At 36.3% G+C, this 22,479-nt stretch overlaps 1 protein-coding gene across 1 annotated transcript in view; it reads left to right on the top strand.

Moving 5' to 3' along the window:
* The window catches only part of RUNX3 (RUNX family transcription factor 3), a 184,046-nt gene that overhangs the window by 113,127 nt on the left and 48,440 nt on the right, over positions 1–22,479 (top strand). Inside the window, exon 2 of the mRNA XM_077481884.1 lies at positions 10,598–10,839. Within this exon, the coding sequence (XP_077338010.1) occupies positions 10,598–10,839 (242 nt within the window). The remainder of the gene's footprint in view (positions 1–10,597; positions 10,840–22,479) is intronic.

The following is a 22,479-nucleotide window of genomic DNA, read 5'->3' as shown; positions in this document are numbered from 1 at the left end:
GTAATTAAGAACAATAAAGGCAAGTGTACTATGATAATTTGGTTGTGTCCTATTGGGAAGAGTCCTAAAATTAAAAATGTTGCACTCAAAGGTGTCTAAACATAAACCATATTTTCATCTGTTTCAAGTTTTATTTTAATTAGCTGTGATTGCTTTGGTTTAACCACTTGGAGGGAGAGGTGCCCCCTCCCCATCCCACTGATTTCTGGTAGTTTCCACATTTACCGGACCTGTTGGTAAACCCAGAAACTATTTGATCCATTGGATGGATAGGTAGAAAGTCAAGTAAGGACACAATGGCCCCCACTTGGCCCTATGCCCTTGGAGGACCGGAGCGACCTCCGACATCACTTCCGGTCCTCGGGCAGATCGACAGGATTATTTTTTTCAAGCCAAAATGTAATGTATTTTATGCTTTTAAAGGTAAATGAGAGATCTGTTTTTTTTTAACCCCAGATCTCTCAATAAAAAGGACCCGTCATGCTTATTTATATTACAAGGTTTGTTTACATTTCTTTCATGCCGTCATGCATATTTATATTACAAGGTTTGTTTACATTTCTTGTAATAGGAACAAACGTGATAAAAAAATAAAATAAAAACAAAGGGACAGTGTAAAATAAATAATAAAACTTTTTTTTTAAAGTGCCCCATCCATCCGTGCTAGTGTGTAGAAACGAATGCATACGCACATCACGCCTGCATATGTAAATAGAGCTTTCTTTTTGTTGTAATTGGTCACCATTGTGTTTTTTTATTTTTTTGCGCTATAAACAAAAAAGACTGACAAGTTTGAAAAAAATATATATTTTTTTAATTTCTGCTCTTATACATATCAAATAAAAAAAAAAAAATATATAAATTCTTCATAAATGTAGGCCAATATTTATTCTGCATGTCTTTGGTAAAAAAAAAATCCAAATAAGTGTATATTGATTGGTTTGCGCAAAAGTTATAGGGTCTACAAACTATGGGAAATATATTGTAATTGTAAATCCCCTTTGTTCCCTTCTCCTCTTTTCTTCATTTGTATGGACAGTGCACATTCAGTCTATCTAGGCCTAGCATAGTCACTGTTAATGCACTTTGGCAGTGTTCAGAAAATCAAGCTTGAGAATGCTAAGTCTGGTGCAGCTCAAGCTGAAGTTCAAAACTGATTCACTAAAATGCACAGCTGCACCAGATTTTGCACACTCCAGTTCTAGTAAATCAATCCCACTGTTATATTAATTGGCTGCTGTCTTAATTGGGCTAAGTATGTGCAAGTATGTTTGTGCTTGAAAGCTCCTTGAGGGTAGGGACCAATGTGATAAATTGTCTGCATTATAAAAATGTCTGAAATAAATATATAAAATATAAAAGCATAGTAAAAAAAAAAAATATATATATATATATATCCTAGTATGGCTATAATGCTAAGGTTAGGGTTTTGTTAGTGTAAGCTGGCAGCCCAGCCTGTGTGTTTTTCTGGGTCAGGGTTGTGAGTGACTCAGGGAGGGCTGGATGACTCAGCAGCAGCTTCTCTAGTGACTCCTCCATGCTTTCTGGAAACTTGGAGAAGATTCCAGAAGCAGTTGGGAGGGGTCTAGGATGAGCTGGCTGTAGTCTTCAGAGGGCCCTGTTTAATCCCCAATAGATGGGTTGGCAGGGGACAGGCCCCCTCAAATAGGTGGAAGATGGAGTGTTAGGCCATCAGAGGCCTTTGAGAGTAGCTCCCCAGTCTGGGGGGATTTGACCAGGAGGCACTGGAGCAAGGAGAGGACAGCAGGAAGACACCGCCGGACAAATCTCTAGGAAGGAAGACAGCCAAGTGGGTGTTGTAGTCAGAGGACTGAGAGGCATGCATGAATGGACTGGGTGCAAGCAGTCTGGGATGGATGCAGAGTCAGTCTGGGAGGACTGTGGAGAAGTAGCCAGGAGGGCTAGTGAAAGTAGAAGCTGCAGCCAGGCAGTAGCAGTAGCCACAGGAAAAGAATAGCTAGCACCACAGACCTCTATTTTTGCTGCCCTACCAAAGATAGGGCATGGTCCCTGCCTGCAAAAGGCATTCGCTTGGATCTAACTGAGATTGTGTTGGATCAACCAGTCAGTGCTAGCTGGTCCTGGGAGATGTAGTTCTACAAGCAAGTCTGTGCTGGAGGTGGAGTGCCTTGCAAAAGTATTTACCCCCCTTGACTTTCTACCTATTTTGTTACATTATATCCTTTAGTTCCATTTTTTTAATCTGAATTATATGTGATGGATCAGAACATAATAGTCAAAGTTGGTGCAGTAAAATTATAAAAATATATACATAAAACTCTTTTTCAGAAATTCACCCCCTTTATTATGAAGCCCATAAAAAGCTCTGGTGCATAATTAGTGAAGTGACGTCCATCTGTGTGCAATCTAAGTGTCACATGATCCATCATTACATATACACACCTTTTTGAAAGACCCCAGGGGCTGCAACACCCAAACAAGAGGCACTACTAACCAAACACTGCCATGAAGACCAAGGAACTCTCCAAACAAGTAAGGGACAATGTTGTTGAGAAGTACAAGTCAGGGTTAGGTTATAAAAAAATATCCAAATCTTTGATGATCCCTAGGAGCACCATCAAATCAATCATAACCAAATGGAAAGAAAATGGCACAACAGTAAACCTGCCTAGAGACGGCTGCACACCAAAACTCACGGACCGGGTAAGGAGGGCATTAATCAGAGAGGCAGCACAGAGACCTAAGGTAACCCTGGAGGAGCTGCAGAGTTCCACAGCAGAGACTGGAGTATCTGTACATAGGATGACAATAAGCTGTATGCTCCATAGAGTTGGGATTTATTGCAGAGTGGCCAGAAGAAAGCCATTACTTTCAGCAAAAAACAAAATGGCACGATTTGAGTTTTCAAAAAGGCATGTGGGAGACTCCCAACATGTATGGAAGAAGGTGCTCTGGTCTGATGAAACTAAAATGTTACTTTTTGGCCATCAAAGAAAACATTATGTCTGGTGCAAACCCAACACATTACATCACCCAAAGAACACCATCCCCGCAGTGAAACATGGTGGTGGCAGCATCATGCTGTGGGGATGTTTTTCAGCAGTCAGGACTGGGAAACTGATCAGAGTTGAGGGAAAGATGGATGGTGCTAAATACAGGGATATTCTTGAGCAAAACCTGTACCACTCTGTGTGTGTGTGATTTAAGGGTAGGATGGAGGTTCGCCTTCCAGCAGGACAATGACCCCCAACACACTGCTAAAGCAACACTTGTGTGGTTTAAGTGGAAACATGTAAAAGTGTTGGAATGGCCTAGTCAAAGGCCAGACCTGAATCCAATAGAAAATCTGTAGTCAGACTTAAAGGTTGCTGTTCACAAGTGCAAACCATCCAACTTGAAGGAGCTGGAGTAGTTTTGCAAGGAGGAATGGGCAAAAATCCCAGTGGTAAAATGTGGCAAGCTCATAGAGACTGTGATAGTGGCTCTACAAAGTATTGACTTTAGGGGGGTGACTAGTTATGCACATTGACTTTTTCTGTTATTTTGTCCTATTTGTTGTTTGCTTCGGAAAAAAAAAAAAATCTTCAAAGTTGTGGGCATGTTCTGTAAATTAAATGATGCAAATCCTCAAACAATCCATGTTAATTCCAGGCTGCGAGGCAACAAAACACAAAAAATGGCAGGGGGGGGGGGGGGGGTTGAATACCTTTGCAAGGCACTGTAGAAGAGGAGAAGTGCATATACTGGATGTATATAGGTGAGTCCCTGAAGAGTTTGTTTGCTGATCAGGTGGACACCCCATAAGAACAACCCTTACCCCATCCAAGTTTATTTCCCCTAAATAAAAAACAAAAAGGCCGCAAGGACTGCTTCTTGTCTCCAGAGTGATTGGAAAATTAATGGGCAGGGTGGGAATTATTAACCAGCGGCTTCTGCGGGGGTAGCACTATATCTATAGATATATATTTATTTATATATATCTATATATATATATATATATATATATATATATATATATATAGATATAGATATATATAGATATATAGATATATATATATATATATATATCTATATATATATAGATATATATAGATATATATAGATATATATACAGTAACGTGTACTTATTAACTGATATTAACAAAGAAAAGAGTCAAATCTCCTTTAATTCATGAGTGACATTTCTAAAATCTGCTCTTTTCCAAGTTCAGAGCTATTTTATATCTACAAGACCTGCGTGCAGATGGTAGCTATTGAATTTGGATTTTATTTAACCCGAGCGCCAAAAGGGTTAGTGATCCTAGCACCAGGAGATCTTTAAAAGCATACGTTATTTTTCAAAGAGAAACAATTATACAAGTAATATCCAGAAAGTATTTAGGTTAACTGTATCCATCTCTCAAAGATCACTATTACTATACACTCAGTTTGGTCAAATGTTGAATGTGACTGCAGTGACAACTAGTGGTGTGAACAGTTCATTGAATGTATTGCAGTCACCAGCATATCTGCCATTTTCAGGTTTCTTCTTATTTTCCTCACTTACACAAATATTTGGACATGTTTTTTGGATCTCTGCACAGAGGAGAACCTGTGATGCGTGATTTTATTTTTTTATAACTACCCATTTAAGTGACTGAGGAAACTTTTTACTATCACAGCTGTTTATTTTATGTTATGTGTTCTTAAAAAAATATTAATATATGTATTTATAATGCAACTAGTGTACATCCGTGTATTTCACTTAGTATTAGCCTCTTGTCATCTCCAGTACAGCAGGGCTCAGACTGAAAGAGGGGGATGCAGCACCAGGTGCCAACCAAGTGTGCTACACCCACAAGGTTCTCATTAGTTTGCTGCTGCTTCTTCACTCTCTGATCACAGGCTGTGGGCAGAGGGGTGACCAAGCTGTAATACTTAACCACAGCAAATAAATCTCAGATCACCAGGCTGGCTGTGCTGCCTGGCAGATCAGTATAAATCTCAGGAACAAATGGAAATACATACAAATCCTTTTGCAAATACAAATCCTGCAAATGTACTTGCTGTATATTTATCTATATTTAGGCGTTCAGCTTGAAAGCAAACATTTTTTTAATTCAGTCAGGTGTCTTATACTAAATACTACAACTACGACAAGAAGCAGCAAAAGCAACAATGCAATGCTGTTACACATAGGGTAAGATAGAAATGCTGTAAAATTGTTTTTACTTTATAAAAAAAGATGCTACTCTTGCTAAACAATCAGCAGTGGAAAATGTGCGATTTGGGTTCCTTTTTTTAAGTCTGACACTGAAAACTGTATAAAAGCAGAATGGGAGGAACATTTAGGGCTGGTTCACATTGGTGGTCCGGGAGGGTGGTAAAAGCAGGCGGTTAAGCTGCAGTTTAACCATGCACCCACCAGCTGCTCAGGGCTGGCACACAAGTACTGATAGTTGCTATTTTTTTTACCTCCTAGCTAACCTTATCATTTTGGATAGAGTATGAGAGGGTGACAGATTAAGAATGAAGGTGACTGGCTCTGGTTATAGTGCCGCATCCTACTTATTATTGTTAATAACCTTTATAGGCGCAAAATGGTTAGACTTTTAAGGCACTCCATTCACTCAGATAATTTTTCCTAAAAAAAAGAAAAAACTAAATTTTTACTTAGTACAATTATCGTTATAACATTATAATGTATACATAGCAATTGTCTGTAGTAACCCATTTACAATCAACCGCCTTCACCCATTACATCAATTTAGATATGAAGATTAGGTAAATCCAATTCATTTTTCACCACGTAAATGGTATCAGATGGGCAATATATATACTTAAATTGTCTTTTGGAATGTTTTTTTTCTGCTTCTTCAAGAGTATATGGGTCAATGGATGTAGAATGCAGGTGGATGTAGAATACTGTTTGCACCCCAAAGCCTACTTGGTACCTGGGAGGGGAACTAGTGAAATTCCAAGTGTAACATTAAAACCACAGACCACATGGTTACAATTATTACAGTGTATATGGCATTCAGAGTGGTATCTAAAAGCTGCTCATCAAATATACCCCTTATATCTTGTGTCAAATCAGAGGATAGCCTCAAAGTTTGTTCAAGTTGACATCCAACCTACGAAGGGCATTGCAGTGTCCCACTGCCAGCCATCACTGTATTCTCAGGTTCCAAACTGCAAATGCCACCATACGGACCTTTGTTGACACCAGCTAGATATATTTTTGCCATGCAGCCTGAGGCTTTCCTGTGTATATGCTTTTAATGTAATACTTGTACTAATTAAAAAATGATGCTTCGTTTAGAAACATTATCTGAGTAAATGGAGTTCCTCAAAAGTACAACCACTTTGCTGCCATCTGTTTCCATGTGCAGAGATTTCCCCTCACTTCCTGTCTATAGTCAAAACCATACCTCCCAACTTTTTGAGATGGGAATGAGGAACACCTATCAGCAAAAGTATACAGGCATAGGACACACCCCTTGCCACGCCCCCTTAAAGGAGAATTGTACAAAAAACAAGATTGGTTAAACCCACAAGTGCTTTTTATACCACTACTATTCCTTTAGATTGGATTTTGGAATTTACAAATCAAGCAATTTAAAAATCAGATGAAAGGTTTAGCGCTGGAAAACACTTTTTGATAGATAAAAAGTGCATTTTATATACATCTATATAGATCAGACCAAAATGAGGAGGAATGAGGGACAGAGGGACATTGCTCCAAATCAGGGACAGTCCCTCCAAATCAGGGACAGTTAGGAGCTATGGTCAAAACAGGAAGTGAGAAAAAATCCCCTTAAGTGGGGGTAATCCCTGGTTGTCAGCAGGGTCACCAGAACCAGTATCTCCGTTTAAATATTCCCCCTCTATTCCTGTTCTAGTGACAACCCAAAATTTGGGATTTTCACTTTTACATGGTTAACAGGACAAAGAGAGAGGATGAGTCTCCCTAATTGGGGGGGGGGGGGGGGACACAGGCTGCAATAAAAACTGCCAGGTGTTCTAATTACTCTCCACTCAATCCAAAACTAAAAAAAAAAAAGTTATACTTTAAATGGGGTTCTGCTTCTGTTAATCATGCCTGCTGAGTCTCTGCAGGAAAACGGTTAATGATGGAAAGTAGTGCTAGCTTAGTGTACAATATACTATAGGTGTGCATTCTACAAATCCATTTTCAACTGAAGTATTACAGCATCCGTATAATGTAAATGGACTGATGGAAACATAAATGAATCCACAGTACCATCCTTTAAAATAATAATAGGTATATGTATTCATCTAATACCCAATCACGTTTGTAGAAATATCATTTTTTATTGTATTCTAAATGCTTTGTATTTCAAAAACAGTTCTGGATGCAAAGTTTTTATTAATTGTATCATTAATCTTATATCAGAGAACCCTTCGTTTCAGCTGATCTGTATGATTGAACAGGTAAAAGAATGAAACGGAGAAAAGGAAAAACATTTCTAAAACAAATAGCACGCAAGATATGTTTTAAACACTAGATTTTGTACAGTTTAACCCACGACAGCTCTCCTTTAATAGAACACCCTATTTTGTGTACATACCATGGTTGTGCTCATACTAGACTGTTAGTGGTTCTGTATGTGTGAAAGGATGCTGTTTGATTTGCTTGCTTCATGTTCATTATATACAGTATAGATTACATTAGAAGAGCCAGCTAGTTTGCTTTTGGGGAGAATCCCTTTTCGATACATTTTTTCCTGTACAAATATTGTCCACTCAATTCCAGCAAAAGTTTGATCAAAGATACTGTAGATGAGTTGAAGGGGTAAATTTTTCTTATTTTAATCAAATTAATATATTCTAATACAATCAGAACACATTTAATTTTTTAGTAAATCAGTCCAAGAATATTAAATATAATTTAGTTCTTTGCTTTTTCTTAATTTGTGTTCTCCGTATAAAAGAATTCACATCTTCTGATAAAACATCATCTGCCAATATGATTGTCAGAATACATTTTTCATTTTGTAAATGCATTTGATTTTTTTTTATACAATGACCGGCCAATTATTCCTACATTACTGGTGGTGTTATTCATGTTGAATTGTAATATTAGATAAAATAAAAAAAACAAGAACCTTACTGTAATTCTATTATGTCAATATTTTAAGGTGTATTATGCTTGGACATTTACAACACAGCTAAAATTACCACGAAAGGCTTAAAGGATTATTCATAAGATGAAGTAATTTGCCTTTTAATGCAAACTGTTGGTAATATGAATTATTAATTACAGTAAATGACAGCAAAACCAGGCAGGAAAAGTGTTTCTCGTTGACGAAATTTAGACGTAAACAGCATAGCACATGTACGTATACCGCACTGGAAAAACATTTGAATCAATTTAGGTAATGCATTTGAGTTCTAAATTACATAATTATTTTGTACACTGGCATATTTTTTTTATTTTATTAAAATAGTCAGAAACAATCAGCAACACTTTTAATAAAACATCATGTGAATAGATCATGTGAATAGATAGAATATAAATTTCATACATTCGTTTATCAGATATTGTTTATTAGATTGTATTGTATTCAGTGAAAAAAAATTATGGACATATCCAGTATAAGGTACAAATTAATTAAACACTTATTTGCATTGATGTATATTAAAACGATTGTATTATACAATTTGCAAATATTATATATATGTATATATAGATATATAGATATATCTATATATCTATATATACACACAAACATATTTTCTCACTTCTTTGCTTTATTTCATTTCAAGGGGATATGGTCTAGTATAAAAATATACATGTGTAAATAACAGATAAACCTGCAGGATACTAGTAAAATTGTGGAAAAATAAATAATAAAATATTTAACAAATTATATAAAAAAGCCGCTAACACTATTCAGAATTCCATAAATGTATTTAAAAAACTAATAATATTAACAAAATGTGCATCGCTGCAAATTTTGTTAATGTTATTAATACATAAAGAATATACCTATTTTTTTCCAGTATATAGTGCACCCAATATTCTTTGGGTAATTGTTTAACTGCATATTATAAATTACCAATGATATTTCTATGGTTTAACAGTGGCAGTTTTTCATATTATAAATCCTACAGGTAAAAAAACATCTAAAATATCTGTAAATGTTGTCCTATCTTTTGTACAGCTAAAGGAAACCCTGTCTGATGTTTGCTGTCATCTACTGGATTTTTTTTTCATCTAGTATACGTTGCAGTAGATATTTTATTTTGCTTCCAGAAATGATGACTGTGCTTTTTGGTGTCTAACCACAGGCAAGCTATAGCACAATCAATGAACTTTCTTAAAAACAATCAAATTTACAAATAAAGGATGATGCCATTATAATGTTAATTAATTTCCTGGTGGTTCTGAAGTTTTGGAAGGGAAGGAGATGTCAGGCTGTACTATAAGCTTTACATTTATGCTCTTTTTTTCATACCGAGAGCTGTATGTGCGAGTTTGCAGGGGGAGTTGTCCTGTCAGGCACTCCCCCTTGTGTTAGCATGTGCTCTTCTAACTGGGGACTAGATGGGGACACGGTGCATTGCCAGTCACTCTCTCCTCCTCCTCCCTTCTCAGTGACAGCTTTGGTGTAAATGCTGCATGACAGAGCAGCACTCTTGCACTTTTTTTTGGCAGATCAGTAGAAGAAACTACTAAGATTTTTCCTTTTTTCCCCCTCTGTGCTGATATATATGCGATAAGAATCTTGCCAGCTTATGCTCTGTTAGTTGGAATGAGCTAAAAAAAAACAAAAAACTTTCTTTTTCACTTTTGTATGTTATCCACGCTGGCTGCTGGGCTTTTAGCCACTAAAAAAAAAAGGACAGAGTGTAACTTGTCTTTAATGGATTGTTCCATTAACACACAGCTCTGAAAATAAAGTCTTCAGAGAAACCCTTTAACCATCAATAACACAGTCAGCACCACCCCTGTGTCTTTTTTAAGCTGACATTGCGTCTTTAATGAACTACATCAGGAAGAAGGAGACAGATGTGTGCTAACTTCTGTTTTTCTCCCATACTTTTTTTTACATTTAGTAGAGTTTCTGGACTGTGATATAAAGAAATCTTCTGTTCTGTGCAGTCAGAGTGCCTGCATCTATTTAACTAAAAAAGATCTGCCTTGAGCCTGTTCTGCTACTTCACAAGGGACCTTTGCAGAAGAGCAGGCTGCTCCACCACTGCTCAATGCTTGTCTAGTGTCATTTGTATGCAGTGCTGCTGCTACTGGGATCTAAGCTACAGAAAGACTTTGTAACATTTATGTTGTGGTTTTTGGTGCTATAGGAGGGTACAGAAACTTGAGCGTACAAGGTTGGGTGCAACATTTCTTCACATGCTCCCTCCTCTTCGCCACCCCTGCAGATTTCAGATCAGACAGTCACTTCCTGAGCTTCTGATCTTTCACTGGACTTTTTTTTTTTTTCTTCTTCTTTTCTGCAAAGATTAGCGATAATTTTCAAGAGAGAAGTTACTGCCTCGTCTTGAGGGCTCTTGGTTAGAGCTAACGAAAGAGACATTAGGTTTGTTATAAGAGGAAACAGTGTCTGCCACATTTTAACTCCTACTGTTGTAATGCATATTCCCGTAGACCCCAGTACCAACCGGCGCTTTACTCCTCCATCAACTTCTTTCTCCTGCGGAAAAATGGGGGACAGCAATGGAACCATCAGCTCTTCTGGCACCGGAAGGACAAGGACAGAGATACGAACGGTGGTGGATGTCCTGGCGGATCATGCAGGAGAACTGGTCAGGACTGACAGCCCCAACTTCCTTTGCTCCGTTTTGCCTTCACACTGGAGATGCAACAAAACATTACCAGTAGCCTTCAAGGTAATATGATTTCAAGTATATGAAGTTGGCATTATCTGCCTGTTTACACTACAGAACATGAATGATTGTGCTTTGTTTATGTGTGTATGTGCATTGGGTGCTTTTGTTGTATAATCATAATCTCCATTTTTAACTTTCCAAAAAATATATTTTAATGTTTACACAATTGTATTCTGCAAAACCAGAAATGCTAATGCTAATTCACATATTACTACAGCATGAAAAATATATTGAGCCGGAATTACTGATGTTTTATTATAGGCCAGCATCCTAAAATGACTCAGTTAGTGATCATAGCTCTAGTATTTATTGTAAATATATAATATCCGTTAGTTATTATTGGATATAACAATTGGGCACCTCTGAGATACATACATTTTTTTTTAGAATATATTTTTATATAGTTATACACAGCAACAAGGAGGTGGCTAAATACCGTGCCTTATTACAATACCTTAAAAACATATATAATAACATATATAATAATAACTACTGTAATAACATTTGCAAAATCAGCATGTATTATAATGCAGCACAATGTAATGAAAGTTGAATTTAAGGTAACTTAATGAAGCTGTAAAGTGCTCCTAAACCAGATGCACTGAATCAGAGATGGTTATGGAGTATGGTTTGGTATAATTGGTACACCACTTCAGAGACCAGCAACTTAACCTCAGTGTCACTCCTTCCCTTTCAAAGATTATCATGTCTAATAATCAGAAAAAGAGAGCTTACTATAACCATTAATTCAGCAAAAACCTATTTACTTATATTTCAGTATATTATTTGAAATATTTTGACAAAGCTGAATTGTAGGAAAAATAAATACACAGCAAATTGAAGAACAAGTAACACATTTGGCTGTAAAAAAAAAAATTATACAAGTAATTAATAATTCATTTAAAATACAGAAGGCGTAATTTTCAATGTTTTTCCTTTTTAGTTTTAGTCATATGATTAATATACTTTTTTATTTGGATGTATTTCCCTATAACCCTATCAGTTCTCTGTAGCAGGTCTTCTGGTATGGTACACAACTTATACCTTTCAGCAAATAACTTTATAATATTTAAATGATAAAATAAATCTCTTTTTACAAAAAGGCTTGACTGCAAGAACATTTTTTGTAGTTATAGCTGTGACAAACCTAAAATATAGTACATGTACAAAGGTTTTTTTAATTGTATCTGATGGTGGGAAACTGGTGGGCTGGTATTTAACACATTCTAAACATGAGATCTCTGTGGTCAGACAAACTAGAGCTGAGAAAAACACATCTAAGGAGACGTTTTGTTGGAAAAAATATACAAGCTAAACAGCGTACTTTAACAAAGGTAGTGACAACGAGTAGGTTTGAGGTCTGTAATGTAAAATGCCTTTACACCATCTACACCATCCTCAGTTCAAAGAAATTACAACTGTTAAGCCAGCTTCTAGCAACACCTTTGTTATTTGGCTTAATATGCACTATAGGTTGAGAAGTAAAGTGTGAAATTAGAAGACTAATGCTTAAAAAAAAAAAAAAAAATCATGTTGGAACATGCTTCTAGCAGTTATTAAAACTATACAGTCCTTGAGGTATAGTTTTACTGAAAGCTTATGATGCATATACAGACAGACAAGCATAGTGTAGCAGTTGTCCAATACTATTTTGTACATGAATGAATGGATCATGATGGATAGATAAATAGAGGTATATATATATATATATATATATATATATGTATATATATATATATATATATATATATATATATATATATATATATATATATGACACTTTTTTTTGTATTTTGACAAATCAAACTGATATATTGAAACTGTATATTCATACTGCCTTATATACTTGGTTATTTTATACATACACATTATTATAGCACGTAGAATAGCTTATGAGCACCACATACATTTACTGCAATAAATATTGTATATACCTAAAGACAATTCATTCCCAAAGCTACAAAAGTCATATTCTTATCAAAATTAATTTTGTAGAACCGTTTATAGGAAGAAATTTAAAGCTGTTACTTTTACAATATACAGGTTATTGTCAATTGTCAATTGTGACCTTAGCTGGAAACTGCTCCTTATATCCATGTTTTCATTTTTCAATATCACACAAAATTTTGAATAATGTTCGCTCAAAGAGCACATCTACAAAGCAATTAAAGAGCTCAAAAAAATGGAAATGGAATGAGAATTGAATGGAATTGAAAAATGGGAACACTGCATTAATCCTCCACCAGTTAAGAAATACCTTTCTTAATACACAATATACAATATATCAAAGCTTTATAAAAGTTCAATAAGCACATTCAGTATTTAGTTCATGCCCTAGTATACTATTCTACAATGCCATTAAAGAGATAAAAAAAAATGGCATACAAAATTGGGAACACTTTAGGAACCCTTCCACCTGTCTGATATAGAGTACAGATTCTACTCAACAGTGCACCAATATTATAGTCTAAATAACTTTTTTTATGCCAACACTTATTATAGCATTTCAAAAGCTCCACGGGAACATTCTATATTCAGATCACACCCTAGTATACTATTCTTTCTCCCGTTTTCACTTAGTATATAAAAAATTAGGCCACAGATGGAGGTCTCACCTTGTCTTTGTGGGAAAGGCATAACATATTTTTAGTAGAGCACTTATTCAGATACCAACCAAATTTAAAAGTAATATTGCAACGCAGGTAAAGATCCCCTGACAAAAAAAAAGCAATGACTTGATACCCAGTCCAAACAATGAGCAGTGACACATACGTTTTCTGAGTCTCCCTTGTTGTTTCCTATGTACTGACACAGAAAAGGCATTTTGACAGGATTGATTGGAACTTTTTTAACTACTCATTCTAGGACAATTTGGCATTTTACTCACTTTCAATTCCCACCAGAAGATAATGGGTTAAAATTACAAAGGGTGTAGAGGCTGTTTACATAACAAAGTGAATGTTCACTTTGCAAATTGTGTGTTCGTTTAGTGGATAAGGTGAAGCTGTGTTCTCTTTTAATACCCAATCTTGTGTAAGGGAAAGAAGGGATTTTTGCTTGTACATGATTGGATGATTGAAGTGAACATGCTCTAATCCTTTGGCAAATCAACCACAATGCCTCTCTACTTACACTCTTCTGTTAAAATCTAAATAAGTGGAATCCTCCATAATACCACAACATGTGGCAGTGGAAATTAACAGGGAGAATTCTATCACTTTAAAGTAGCCCATAGACATGAGATAACAGTTGTTTGATCCATCAGATACCCATACTATTCCAGCCTTCAAGGGTGACATCAATTGTGTGGGTTAGAAAACCTGTCCCGATCACTATTGACATGTCACCTTCTTCCCGTCATCTTTACATGAAGAGAGCCATTTGCATATTTATTGCTCTGCAGCACTCAGAAGATTTTCTGCCTTGAGAGTAGTTAGATCAGACCTTTACATCCAACCACCCTCTTATCTATAGGTAGATTTTTTTAGATGTTTTGTCTAAGTAACACCTGGCCATAGCTGGGTAACAAAATTTGGATGTACAAATATAAACTGGAACACCGTGCGTGAAATCTTTGCCAACAACCTGATACTTTATGTTAGACATTCTAAGGGTCCATGCACACTGGGCTTAAAAAAATACTAGTTCTGTTGACAGACAAAATCACTCATATAGAGTGTTTTTGTACAGGTGTTTAGGAGCGTTTAGCATTTTTTCTTGCAAAAAGCTCCTCTCAAAATGAAACCAGAAGAGTTTTTTTTTTCTCCCTCTAAATGCTGAGTTTAAAATATGCCTCTAAATGCCCTAATGTGCATGGACACATATGATAACATTGAGCTGCTTCTACAAGCAAAATACAAAATTCCCGTAGAAGCAGCATTTTTAGGCCCTTAAAGTGCACTTCCAAACATAGATAGTTTAAGAACCTTGGAATGTTTTGAATTTTAAAATAAACTACAGTATGTATTGGATGCATCTATAGAGCAAAAGAACCCAACTCAAATATGATATTCTTGAGCACGAAGAGGTAAAATTATTATATAAGTTCTGGATTCAGATACCTTCTAATACTTCTTAAATATTTAGTATGTACTGTGAACCATTAAGCCATAATTTTTTAAAGGTCTACACTTAAAGGAAAAATATGTTTTTATAGAATGATGCAAGGTTTATTTACCAAGGGCAAATAGGCGGTGCACTTTGCAGGGGCATTTTCCCTTAGCTTAGGGAAGGATCATTTCCGAGCAAAGAAAAGGAAAAATAAATATTTCTGCTTGCACATGATTGGATGATGGAAGTCAGCAGGGCTCCACCTCATTCACTAAGCTACGGGAAATTTCCCTTGCAAAACAAAACAACACAAACAACCTATTTGCCTTTAGTAAATCAACACCATAGCTCATGTCAAGTGTATTACTGGTAATACACTCACACCACCAAAAAATATTGGAGCCTTTGATTCATGTACTTGCAACTGTACACCTATATTGAGCACTATTGGTTATTTGATAAACCCACATATAGTTTTCAGTAAAATAAATGTCAGTATATGAATTCTTATCATCTAGTTCTTAATATTGCCTGAATCTAACCACAGGTTAGCAAATCAGATTTGGGCAATATGTCCTCAATAACCCACACAGTTCTAGAATAATGGGACATTTTATTAAGACAAAATCACTTTTCATTGAACCCTAAAATGGTCCCATGTCATCTGTTTTTGAATTACCAACGTTTCCAGCTAGGAGGTTCCATTAATAATGTTTGGAAAGCATCCTCTTTTCAGGGCAGTCTAAATAAGAGATAGAACACAACAAAGAAAAATACACTAAACCTTACTACCATGCTATCTGAAAATCTACATGCTGCTCATTGCAAATCCAAGGTAGACAGGTTGGCCTACATATCTCTAGAGTACTTAAACTAAAAGCAACTCTGTAACCTACCACACCTACATCTATGATATTTTTTATCATTATGTAACACATAATAGAATGAATGGCAGCACCCATAAGTTTAGGCAAAAATGTGGAAAACAGTATAAGGCAAAAACTTCTCTAAATGCTACGAACATACAGATGTTTAGTTTATAACAAGGAACAGATAAGCTGCTATAAAATCATAACAAAAAGAAACCAAAAAACGTTAGACCTCTGCCGGACATGTTACTGTGATAAAGGGCCTATGACTCATATTTGATGAGGAGGCCCAATGTAAAAACCATTCTGGTACTTACTTTAATGTTGAACTATTAACAAACTCTCAGGCATAAAAATATACAGCTTGGTCAAAATGGTTTTAATGTCAAAGAACCTTGAACCCTATCCAAGTCTCTATCCAGACATTTGTTCATGGCAGCAAAGCTAGATAGAAGAAACAAAATATCTATGTTAGGGCAGATGAATGGAAAGAATTTTAGCACAACTATTCTTAGGCTACTCCATCTCTATTTAAGACAATGCTTAATGTATTGTCAGTGTAGAAAATACCAGAAAAAGGAGGAATCGGTAAAAACCTTTGAATAAAAGTTTAATATACAAGATGGTTTTTAAGGCTTTAACCACTTAAGCCCCGGACCATCTGCCTGGCCAAAGACCAGAGGACTTTTTGCGATTCGGCACTGCGACGCTTTAACTGACAATTGCACGGTCGTGCGACATGGCTCCCAAACAAAATTGGTGTCCTTTTTTTCCCACAAATAGAGCTTTATTTTGGTGGTATTTGATCACCTCTGTGGTTTTTATTTTTTGCGCTATAAAGAAAAATAGAGTGACAATTTTGAAAAAAATGCATTATTTTTTACTTTTTGCTATAATAAATATCCCCCCCAAAAAAATATATTTTTTTCAGTTTAGGCCAATACATATTCTTCTACATATTTTTGGTAAAAAAATTGCAATAAGCGTTTATTGATGGGTTTGTGCAAACGTTATCGCGCCTACAAAATAGGGGATAGTTTTATGGCATTTTTATTAATTTTATCTTATTATTTTTATTTTTTTATTAGTAATGGTGTGGATCAGCAATTGTTATTGTGACTGTGACATTATGGCGGATACATCAAAAATGTTGACACATTTTTGGGACCATTGGCATTAATACAGCGATCAGTGCTATAAAATTGCATTGATTACTGTAAAAATGTCACTGGCAGTGAAGAGGTTAACCACTAGGGGGCAGGGGAGGGGTTAAGTGTGTTCTGGGGAGTGATTCTAAATGTCTGGGGGTGTGGGCTACCAGTGACAGGACACTGATCGCTGCTCCCGATGACAGGGAGCAGACGATCAGTTTCCTGTCACTAGGCAGAACGGGGAGATGCTGTGTTTACATTGGCATCTCCCTGTTCTTCAGTGCGCGCACGGCGGGAAATTCAAAGTAACGTACAGGTACGTTACTTTGCCCAGCCATGCCGTTCTGCTGATGTATTTCTACAGGAGCCAGTCCTTAAGTGGTTAAACAAGAGCCATTCTCCCAGTTAAACTATGTATACCCATTAATTGGAAACATGATATTAACACATCACGTAATAAATATCTTATTTTGATAACTGTGTTTTTCTTCTAGCAACCAATCAGTGTCTACCACATATGTTCTAACCCACCCTATTAACAGGAAGGGGGAAGATGATTGATTGTTAGGAGATAAATGAAGAATGCACTTCTGTCAATCACTGCATCCAGGATACCCTGCATTCCTGGTAAATTAACTTACAAGGATGTCAAAGGAAAGGTCTCTTGCTTTACCCTCCAACAGTTATCCTTTCCCCCATTAAATTGGCCAATCTTTTACATCTTTTACATCTTATTCTTTGTTTCCAATGCAAACTCTTGTAGTCAATGTTCCACCTTGCTCACCAAAACATTAACTTCTCAAAGTCCCAATTACAGAAATGTTGACATCCCATTAGGATTTTTCTTTAGACCCCTTTCACACTGGGTCGTTTTGCAGGCGCTACAGCGTTAAAAACAGCACCTGCAAACTGACCTGAAACAGCCGCTGCTGTCTTTCCAATGTGAAAGCCCCGAGGGCTTTCACACTGGAGCGGTACATTAGCAGGACGGTAAAAAAAGCCCTGCTAGCAGCATCTTTGAAGCGGTGAAGGAACGGTGTATACACTGCTCCTTCACTGCTCCTGCCCATTGAAATCAGTGGGGCAGCATGGCTATACAGCCGGCAAAGCGCCTCTGCAGAGGCGTTTTGCGGTGGTTTTTAATCATTTCTCAGAAGCTAGCGGGTGAATAGTGCCACAAATCCGACGGTAAAGCGCCACTAAAAATAGCGGCGCTTTATCCCCAATGCTCCTCCTGCCCCAGTGTGAAGGGGGCCTTAGGGAATGTCTAAAAAATACTATTTTGTAACACTTTTACAACTGTAAAGCAACAATATTTCTGAGGTTGTAATATAAAAGTGGTTATCAGTCAATTATTTATTTGAAAAAAAGTACCTATAATTTTCCTATTTAATTTATTTAAAATCTCAATAAAAATTTATTCAAAATGAAGAACGTCTGATATATACAGTACCTTATGTCAATTAATGTTATACATAGGTAAACTTTGTAGATTATTACGAATATTATTGCCTTAGTATTAAGATTGGAAGCTGCTCAGGCATACACATGTTTTATAACAAAAAAGGGACGTGTAAGAACTGTATATGACAGATGGCAAGACAAAGTAGGATTAAGATAAATGCATGATAGGTCACTACAATATATTTAAACCTATACACATAATCAGAGTAAAGAAAGCTAATGCAAGCCATTGAAAAGAGAATGCTACTAATGTTATTTTAATAGACATAATAAGATGGTGTATACATTTTAAAAAAAACAGGATACAACAAGATGTTTTATGATATTTGTAGATCTGAAAGCAGACATATGTTTAGCATTTAACGATCCTGATTATTTCCATACAATATAAACTACAACACGTTAGGATCTGGGGCATTTGTCTGTCCAGATTATTTCTCACATGACCAAATTCATCATTTAAGGTTAGTTCACACTGGGAATCACACAGGAACATGCTTGCGTTCCTGTGCGATTTCTAGGTGATTTGAGTGCAGTGTGTTTTCAGTCCATTCATTTGAATGGGCTGAAATTGCACTGCGTTTCAACAAAAGTAGTGCATGCACTACTTTTAAAAGCACACTGCAACTGGATCGCATGGTATTTTGGTATTATGCAATCCAGTGCAGGCAGACGCACTGCATTTGCTACTTGCATTTAGGGTGTCGTTAACTTTACACTGACACTCACAGCAGGCACACTAGGGTTGATTTACTAAAATTGAAAAATTCCAAAATTTGGTGCAGCTCTTCATAGAAACCAATCAGCTTCCAAGTTTTTTTTTTTTTTTTCTCAAACCTTAATTGAACAAGCTGCACCAGATTTTGCACTCTCCAGTTTTAATAAATCAGCCTCTTTGTGTTTTGAATGTGGTGCAGGAAACCCACACAGAGTGTGGGTTTCCCCCACTCCGTTCCAGTATGAACCGGCATTTAAAGTGATGCACCACTTTAAATCAACCAAAAGAAAAGCTGTCACAAATCAAGGCAAATCAAACTGAGCATATGAGGAAAAAATGCCAAACAGGCCAGTAAAATAGCACATCAAAATAAACAGCTGATTCCAGAGGTATGGGCAGATACATTTAGATACAAATTATGAGCGACCTTACCTGTACTTCAGTCTTGACCTTGCCTCATCCCACTCCTGGTTTCAATATAGATCAGCAAGGTCATTCGTCACATTATAAAGCTGACCATACACTAGTAGATTTTCGAATGAATGTTCATACGAAAAATAGTATGAAAATTCTCAGTACATTCAATGACTTAACAAATGTTGTTCTCTTTGCATTTGATTATGGAATGAATGTAATTTACCAAATATAAAACACATACAGTTTTATAAATTCATTCATTTGAGAAAAAATTTCCATTTTGCTCCTTTGAATTCACTGGGCATTATGGTTGAAAATAACTGATTTGACTCCTCTAAAGATTGGAAAATTAAAGGTGGTGGAAGGGGGTGAAGCCAAGGAAAAGTTGAACTTAACCTCTAAATACAATTATATTGATCTATTGGTTGTTGTAACAGAAGATAACCTCTGCTTACATTTTTTTTTATGATATGCATTGCTTAGTTTAAATTGCTTAGATTTGCAAAAGAATTACTCTACAAAAATATCAAGTATGTTGGATTAAAAAAAAAAATGTTAGTTGCTGTGTCTAATACTCATTGTATAAATTTCATCTATTAACATTTTCTTAATTAAACGGCATGAGGGTGTGACTTTTGGGGATGTCCCTTACCTATCAAAATTTGTTTATTTGCCTTTGTGAAGTTTGCTCACAAAACCCCATATTATAGTGCTCATTTAATTATATACAGTAACTTAATGTACTTATGTATCATCAAACATCTTTGATGATCATATCAGTGTTTAGGTGAAAATGTTAATGAATTATAGCTGTGTACAAGTAAATGACTGTCTACTTTAGAACTTTAAGACTGAAAGTACCAGGGCCCATTCATACCTAGAGTGTTGCAGTAAAAACCACACAGTATTGTGCGATTTGCGTGGGTTACTGTGTGTTGCATTAAGGCAACTCATTCAAATGACACACAGAAACACAATGAAAATTGGACATGCACTATTTTTTATGTGGTGCATCACAATGAAGGAATGGTTCACATCTGTGAGCTGTGGTGCACTACGAAGCAAAAACACATTGTGATGCACTGAATAGGTACATTTGGGTGCCATTCAAAATGAATGGCTCCAAAATACACAGCACTGCATGTTATGCATTATTGTGCACTAATGTGTGGGAAAATGTGCATTTTACATCACAACACTGCAATACTTTAGTGGTAATAGACCCTTACTGGTTCAGTTTATTTTATTTTTTAATTACAGGTATGGGTTCACTAATTATATTTGCTTTAAATAAGTACTTAAACCAAGGAAATATGGAGTCTGCCATTGTGGCTTTTTTCGGTTCTTCAAAATGGCAATTGCCTTACTTCTATGCTGATTCAATATCTTCCATACTTTTTGCATTATTGACCTGAAACACACATCCTTACTTCCCTTGCTACATACCTAGTGGGTCAATATTAAAAAGAAAGACAGTCAGGTGAATAGCATTTTCAAAAGAAAGCCTATATGTTTGTCAGAACAGGTGTACTTTAAAGACCACTATATTTAAAATTATAACACACATAGGCTACTTTGTAGTTTGGCATTGCGATGCTGTGTTGCTATGTTCATACATTAATCCAAACTGTCCACACAGAAATGTTTTTTTATCAAAAAATATGTGCAGGTACTTCCTCCTTCCAAATTACACCTTGTCTCCCTTCTCTACCCATCTCTAAGCATTGCTCCTTGGTCCCACCCCCTATCCATCTTCCAGTACCGCCCCTTTTTAGGATTACAGAACCAGTGTTTGATGCTAACAAGTGTGTATGGAATTTGTTAATGGTAATAAGAAAGGCAGTAAAATAGATCCCCTGCAGCCAGCAACAATCACCCCCCCCCCAGCAACAGTAGACCCTCCACAATAAAATAGCCCGTCAGGACAGCAGATCCTCCCCAGCAACATTAGACCTCTGGCAGCAACTATAGATCTCCCAGCAGCCATCATCAATAGACTCCAGCAGACAGAAACAATTAACCCCTCCCTTAACAGTAGATTCCTCCCAGCAATAATTGACACCACAGCAGCCTACCACCCCCCCCCCCCCCAACAAAAATAGATCTTCCTTCCACAACAATAGATCTCCCCATCAGCCAGCATTAATAAGATGCTCCAGCGCACCCCAACCCCCCTTTGCTTTTAGATACATTCAGTGCTGGAGTTGCCAGAACTGTGTTCCCCTGCATCCCTGCTGAAAAAATCCATGCTTTTAGAAAAGAGAAATCTGAATGGCAGCACTTATATATATATATATATATACATATATATATATATATACATATATGTGTGTGTTTGTTGTGTATTTGCACCTGCTGTCATTCTGGAACACCTTGCACAATTTACAAACTGCTGGAGAAAAATTGCATGGTATGTTGAAAAAAATAATAATTAAAATGATATACCTGTAATAGGTCTAATTCACCTTTGATTCACCTGTGCTATGGCTGAATGGCAGGCATTTTGAAATGGGAAAGCTATGATCCTTCCAGGTTGCCAGTTCCCTGTTACATTCTAAATTTCTATTGGCCCATCACTAAAATGAGCTTCATCACTGACCAATATAATTGTGCAGAAGGATGAAAGGTGCGGACAAGCTCCATCTGCTAGGTAGTGTTAGAGATTTGCCAGTACAGAAAGGCTGGCATTTGGTTTAGTATGAATATTCCTACAGGTACAAAAAAATGATCAAGTCATGGGTTTTAAGTACATGTGAAAGCAGACATAATAAGGCTGGTATACTAATGGAGTGGAAAATCTTCACTCAATACATACAATTCAGTTATCAATTCATTGACAAATACCCAGTCATGTACAAATTCCTGTTTATTTGTGTAATCTGCATATGACTGGATATTCAGTGACCACAGCTACAATTTAAATGATGAAGTATGATTAACTCTTTAGTAAATAAACTCCAATGACATATAG

This window comes from Lithobates pipiens, unplaced genomic scaffold, assembly GCF_037356315.1.
Source record: "Lithobates pipiens isolate NorthernLeopardFrog02 unplaced genomic scaffold, aLitPip1_a1.2 Scaffold_16, whole genome shotgun sequence".
Lineage (NCBI taxonomy): Eukaryota > Metazoa > Chordata > Amphibia > Anura > Ranidae > Lithobates > Lithobates pipiens.
This window is presented reverse-complemented; position numbering and strand designations above follow the sequence as displayed.